Here is a 6,996-nt window from a genome sequence, read left to right on the forward strand (position 1 = left end):
ATTTATTTGTGAACAGCCCTACCATATGGAGTGGTATTGTCCTTTGAATCACGAACAATCAATCCTCACGTTCAAGGAGAACGCAGTTGATTAGCTCAAGTCTCAGATTGCGTTCAAAAACTTAGAAAAAAAACAAAAAACAGGGGATTTAGGGGGTGTTCAGTAGTGTGGATGAAAAATTGGTGGGTGTGGACTGGTCCACATCATACCTTGTTGCAGGGACTAATCCATACCACATCATAGTCCACAACTGTTATGAGTTGTGGATCCAGTCTATACCCACGGTGGTTCACATTACACTTTTTTTATTCCATTTATTTCATATACATTTTATAAGTGATCTATACAATTGATCATAAATGTCTAATTTTTGCAATTTATATGATAAATAAATTAAAAAAAAGGCATCAATATGTAGATAATAATTATTATTTTTTAAATAATTAAAAATATTATTTTAAATATTAAAAAATAAAAATATTATTTTATTGATAATGATGCAATGTGGAAGCAATAAACCGGGCTGGCTATGCAAGCACTGGGCGAACACGAGGCTTCGTCATGAAGCCGGTTGTAACTAGGCGTAAGCCTTTGGAAGAGAGAGAGAAGTTGGCGAATTCTTGTGTGTCTATTCGCTTGGAAATAATGATATTTATAATACATCTGGAAACTCATAGAGTAACTAGCAAAGAAAAGTTGTAAAGATCTAAAACACCTAGTCTTCTAGCTAGGATCGAAGTCCTCCTTGATGCTGCCTTGATATCCGCCGTCCGATAGCCACCACCCTCCAATGCTTATCCAATGCATGGAGCTGCCGCCATTATCCTATGGGTGTTGGATCACGTAAGGACTCTAGAGAGTGCTGTCGTCGGTTGGTATGCTGGCCCTCCATCATTCTCCCCCACTTGGAAAGAACTCGACCTCAAGTCATAACTGGGATATGCAAGTGTGGCTTCTGGTAAGGAACGATGAAGATCAACAACATTAAAAGTTTTGGAGAAACCCATGTGATCTGGCAAGTCCACTACGTAGGCATTGTCATTGATCTTCTTAAGGATCTTGTATGGACCGTACTTCCGAGGATGTAGCTTGTTATACTTTCCCACGGGTATGTGTTCCTTCCTTAGGAACACCATGACTTCATCCCCGATGTCAAACACTTGGTGCCGACGACGCTTATTAGCTGCATTCTTGTACTTGGCATTGGTTCGCTCCAGTTTTTGCTGCACTGCTTTCTGGATTAACTGGATCTGTTTTGCTAACTGTTCTGCAGAAGTGTTGAAGCCGGGCACTCTGGGTAGCTTTACTAAGTCTAACGCATGGTTAGGTACTTTTATATAAACAATGGTGAACGGGGACCTACCTGTAGAGTTATGAACTGTATTGTTGTAGGCGAGCTCTGCTTGTGCTATGGCAAAATCCCACTGCTTTGGTCTCTCCCTGCAGATACTGTGGATCAAGTTACCTAGGGTTCGATTCACCACCTCTATCTGTCCATCTGTCTGTGGGTGAGATGTACTGCTGAAATTCAATGATGAGTCAAATAGTCTCCACAGGGTAATCCAGAAGTGACTTAAGAACCTCATATCTCCGTCCGACATGATGGTCTTAGGTACCCCATGTAAACGGACAATCTCCCTGAAAAATAGCTTAGCTGTCGTTGTTGCATCTGCGGTCTTCTTGCATGGAAGGAAGTGAGCCAATTTGGAGTCCATATTCCTTGGGGTTTTTGGTAAGCTTGGCACGAAATCCATTGACAAGTCTTCCCAAATTGCAGTAGGGATAGGTAGAGGCATGTAGAGGCCAATATTGTGGGTCTGTCCCTTAGTTGTCTGACAGATATAACATTACTCACAATAGTGGTCACATCCCTCCTTAATTTAGGTCAGTAGTAACGTCCCTTGACTGCTTCAATCGTTTTGTCTCTTTCGAGGTGTCCTGCTAATCCACCCCCATGCAGATCCTTGATGATCTTCTCGTGGAGGGAGGTACAAGGGATGCACAATTGTTCCCCCTTCATAAGGAACCCATCATGAATGTAGAAATCACCTGCTGACTGTCGATTTATGCACTTTTCCCACACCTGTTTGAAGTCTTCATCCTGGGCGTACAGATCTTTCAAGCATTCAAAGCCCATTATTTCAATGCTGAGAGTCTTGATGAGGGCTACATGCCTACTTAGAGCATCGGCCACTGTGTTTTGCTGTCCAGCCTTATACACAATTTTGTATGGGAATTTATCAATAAAAGCAGACCATCTTGCATGCAGGTCACTCCTCAACTGCTTTTGCTTATTGAGATACTTAAGAGCTTGGTGGTCGGTGTAGAGAACAAATTCTTTAGCAATTAAATAATGTTCCCAGGTTTTCAGTGCTCTAACAACAACATAGAATTCTTTATCATAAGTGGACCACTTCTTCCTGGCCTCGCATAACTTTTCACTAAAGAAGGCAACTGGTCTCTTTTCTTGTGACAATACAACCCTTATGCCAACTCCACTGGCATCACATTCAACCTCAAATAGTTTGTCAAAACTTGGTAATGCAAGGACAGGAGCGGTGCATAATTTTTCTTTTATGAGAGCAAAACTCTGTTCTTGTTCTTCTCCCCATTGAAACTTTCCCTTTTTCAAACACTCAGTGATGGGAGCTACAATACTACTAAAGTGCTTGATAAATCGCCTATAGAAAGTTGCTAACCCATGGAAACATCTTACGTCCGTGACGTTTGATGGGGCCGGCCACTCCCTAATGACTTTCACTTTTTCCTCATCCACCTTAATTCCATCCTTACTTATAATGAACCCAATAAAAGGGCGCCTTACCTGATTCATTAGCCTCATGAAGGTGCTAGGTGCGTTGGTTAATCCAAAGGGCATGACTAACCATTCGAACAACCCATCTCTAGTCTTGAAAGCTGTCTTCCACTCGTCTCCGGGATGGATCCTGAACTGATGGTAACTACTCCTGAGATCGATTTTGGAAAAGACTACGGCTCCATCAAGTTGATCTAGCATGTCGTCCAACCTGGGGATGGGAAACTTGTAGCCAATAGTGATCTTGTTAATGACCCTGCTATCGACACACATTCTCCAACTCCCATCTTTCTTGGGTGTTAATAATGCTGGTACTGCACAAGGACTCATGCTGACTTGAATATGCCCCTTTCTTAATAATTCTTCTACCTTCTCCCGTAAGATCTCATTTTCTTTAGGACTCATCCTGTAGTGTGGTAGATTAGGTAGACTAGCACCAGGAACAAAATCAATATGATGTTGGATGTCTCGCATGGGTGGGAGCTCATTAGGTAACTCATCAGGAACTACGTCATGGAACTCATCGAGTAGTCCCTGCACTTCCACTAGAATTTTGTTTTCCTCCAGTGACTCATTCATGCTTTCTCCCTTCACCACCAACAAGTGAACCTCACGGGTATCCTTACATTCCCTTACAAGTTCAGCATGGTGATGTGTAATGGTAACGAAATTTCTCCCCTCTGCCTTTGGAGCCTTTGGTGGATTCTTTTCTGCCATGGGTAATAAGGTGTAGCGTACACCCTCTTTTTCGAGCTGGTAGGTATTATTCCTACCCAGGTGTTTTGCATTTGCATCAAACTGCCAAGGCCTGCCCAACAAAATATGGCAAGCATCCATATCCACAATATCACAATATACCTCGTTAGTGTACTTACCAATGGAGAATGGGACCTTGTAGCGTTCCTCCACTCGTACGCCACTGACTTCCTTGATCCGCCCAATTGTATATGGGTTCAGGTGCTTCTCAGGAAGTAGTTGTAATTTCTGTACTACATCCCTGCAAATAATATTTTCTTGATTGCCACTATCAATAATTAAATCAAATAATTTACCCTGTACAGTACATCTAGTGCGAAACAGTCGATGTCGTTGAGTGGTATCTTTGCTTCTTTGGGACAGCATTAGTTTCCTCACAACACATGTGTATTCTTCATGTTCATAGGGACCTTTTTCATCCTCTCCATCAAGTCCACAATATACTTCATCATCAACATCTTCTTCCTCCTCCCTCTCTACCATGGTAACTGCCTTTCTTCTAGGATAGTCACTAGATCTATGCCCAACTTCATTGCACTTGAAGCACTTAAAAAGAGCAGGTTTTGCATAGGGGTTATTGGGTTTAGGAGGGTTTGAAGTGTTACCTTCCGTGGTGGCCTTACTGGCGTTAGCTGTATTTGGCGGGTGGGAGGGTTGTACTCCCGGGGCTGGTTTGCTCTTGTCGACTACTGCCGGTCTGTTGTCGCTCCCATTGTACCGTCGATAGCTATCGGCTCGTGTCCTTTCTTGGAACATTAACTCAGCTTTCAAAGCTAAGTTCCTTGCTTCTTGCACACTGAGAACCATTTGGACGCCAATCTTGTCTCTGATAGCAGGTCTCAAACCACTCAAATAACGAACTGCTTGCTGGTTATCACTTTCAGATAGATGATTTCGTTCAGCCAATCTCAGAAATTCTGATGTGTATTCATTTACTCTTCTTGTTCCCTGTGCATATCGTTGATATGATTCAAACATATACTGCTCATAATCAGGGGGTAAAAATCTACCTCTTATTAGCTGCTTCATGCGCCTCCATGTTCGAACTGGACCTCTTCCTTCTCTGATCCGTGTCTCCCTCATTCGTTCCCGCTAGACAGATGCTCCTCCCTTCAGTCGAAAAGCTACTAATTTCACCCTTCTTTCTTCCGGGACCTCCATGTAGTCGAAGAAACGGTCGACCTCTGTGATCCAATCCAGAAGGCCCTCTATATCCAGATCCCCACTAAAAGTAGGAATATCTACCTTGAGTTTAAACTCATCATGATTCTGACGAGGTTTAAAATTGCCGGGGTTGCGCCAATTCCTACCGTTTCTGTTGTCGCCGGGAATAACTGGAGCAACGCCGAGCTCTAGTTCGTCATCGCTATCATCATCAAGAACATGATTCCGGGGTATGGGCTTGATGAGTGGTCTACCATGGTCGTCTCCTCCGGTTGGGTACGGGTTATCCCGGTTCCTTGGAACATCCTCCCGCAACAAGGTCCGCAGTTGTCCAGCGATCTCTGCCAACTGCTGCTCAATGTTACGTGTGGCTGTGCACTGCTCTTCGATTGCTCTCCAAACAGTTTGTAACCCCTGATCTCCGTCACCGGTTGGTTGCGACTGCTACCATCTTGGTTGGCCATCTGACTGGGCGAACTCCCGCTCTGATACCACCTGACGCAACGTGGGAGCAATAAATCGGGCTGGCTATGCAAGCACCGGGCGAACACGAGGCTTCGTCGTGAAGCCGGTTGTAACTAGGCGTGAGCCTTTGGAATAGAGAGAGAAGTTGGTGAATTCTTGTGTGTCTATTCGCTTGGAAATAATGATATTTATAATTCATCTGGAAACTCATAGAGTAACTAGGAAAGAAAAGTTGTAAAGATCTGAAACAACTAAAACACCTAGTCTTCTAGCTAGGATCGAAGTCCTTCTTGATGCTGCCTTGATATCCGCCGTCCGATAGCCACCGCCCTCCAATGCTTGTCCAATGCATGGATCTGTCGCCATTATCCTATGGGTGTTGGATCACGTAAGGACTCTAGAGAGTGCTGTCGTCGATTGGTGAGCTGGCCCTCCATCAGATAAAAATATTAAAAGATTAATATTTAAATAATGAAAAAAGAGTTGGAAAGGAGAAGTGTCGAACTTGTGCTAGAATTAACATTAAAAATTATTATTTTATTAATAAAATATAAAAAATTATTAAAAGATTAAATAAAATGAGAGTAGTTAGACCAATGTAACGCAGGTGCATTACATTAAAACCTTCCTACAAATTGTCCACACTATAGTATGGACCATCAACGAGAAAATACTATGGATAATAAATTGGGGTGTGGCTAGTCCCTATCCACTCTATTTTGTGGGTGGGGATCGCCCACACATAGCAAAATTCCATATCTTATCGTGGACAGGACCGCACACTACCGAACACCACCTTAATGAGGTTCAAAGATTGATAAAAACATTGAAGATGAACACGTTCTTTGAAGCAATCACTTACCTGTTTAGAAAAGACGCAATTAATGAAATTCATAGTGATAAAAGCTCACTTACATATTGGAAGTTCATTATGTGAAAGAAAACTGAGGAATTCTCAAAATAGGGGTGTTGAGCAGTGACTTTAGGTTGCGTTTGTTTTTGGTGTAAGTATGTTGCGACGTAAAACTAGACCGTGGTTCGCATTTACACACATTTGTTTTCAATATAAATACAAACCTTATTTTTGGATGTAAATACAAACTAGTATAAACTAAGGTTTTAGAAACCAAACCAGACAACGAACCGGTCAAGGGTCCGGTTCCCGAGTCAAATGGTCTGATCATTCGAATTGAATGGATAGCCCGTTTTAACAAAAAATTAAAAATAAAAAAAAAGGCCAAACCATTAAACGGTTCAAACGATTCTACTGCCCGGATCAGCTGTTTACTGACCAAATTTATGGTTTTTGGCAAAATAATGATTTTGGGATAAAATAGAACTGGTCACCTGCAGTTTTTCCGGTCCAACCACCCGGTCTGTTTCAGTTTTAAAAACCATGGTATAAACCTCTACACTCGATCTGTATTTTCATGTGTTTGTTTCAAATGTAAATTTTACATTGAAAATCAATATAAATCATTTAATTGGTTGACTTTTCTATCAATAGTTGATGTAAATAATACATCCATTTTATCAATGTACATTTAGATCGATTATCACGTAAAAAACTCCAATGGTCCATTGACTGACTTTTGCTTCCATGATTTTCTCACCAAAATCAAACGAAGCCTTAGGGGAAAAATGTTAGACAGTTTTGTATGCCCTTAGCTTCAATCATTTTGATGTACTTTTGTTGTTTAGTGGAAATAAATAAAGTGCATGTTTGATTCATGTTGTTTGGTTTAATTCTGTGTAAAACCCTAAAACTGGACATTTATAGAGACTCATGTTAGTTT

The 6,996-nt window shown here is 41.7% G+C and overlaps 1 protein-coding gene across 1 annotated transcript; it reads right to left on the reverse strand.

Moving 5' to 3' along the window:
• Positions 1 to 1,885: 1,885 nt before the first annotated feature.
• LOC148804032 (uncharacterized) lies at positions 1,886 to 4,654 on the reverse strand. The gene is made up of 4 exons (XM_088899078.1): positions 3,933 to 4,654; positions 3,253 to 3,812; positions 2,898 to 3,129; positions 1,886 to 2,498 (listed from the first exon to the last, which is right to left on the reverse strand). Exons 1-4 carry the CDS (start codon positions 4,652 to 4,654, stop codon positions 1,886 to 1,888), a joined length of 2,127 nt encoding a protein of 708 aa, XP_088755204.1.
• Between the last annotated feature and the right edge of the window lie 2,342 nt (positions 4,655 to 6,996).

Source organism: Nelumbo nucifera, chromosome 1 (assembly GCF_055504915.1).
Source record: "Nelumbo nucifera cultivar China Antique chromosome 1, China Antique-T2T, whole genome shotgun sequence".
Classification (NCBI taxonomy): domain Eukaryota; kingdom Viridiplantae; phylum Streptophyta; class Magnoliopsida; order Proteales; family Nelumbonaceae; genus Nelumbo; species Nelumbo nucifera.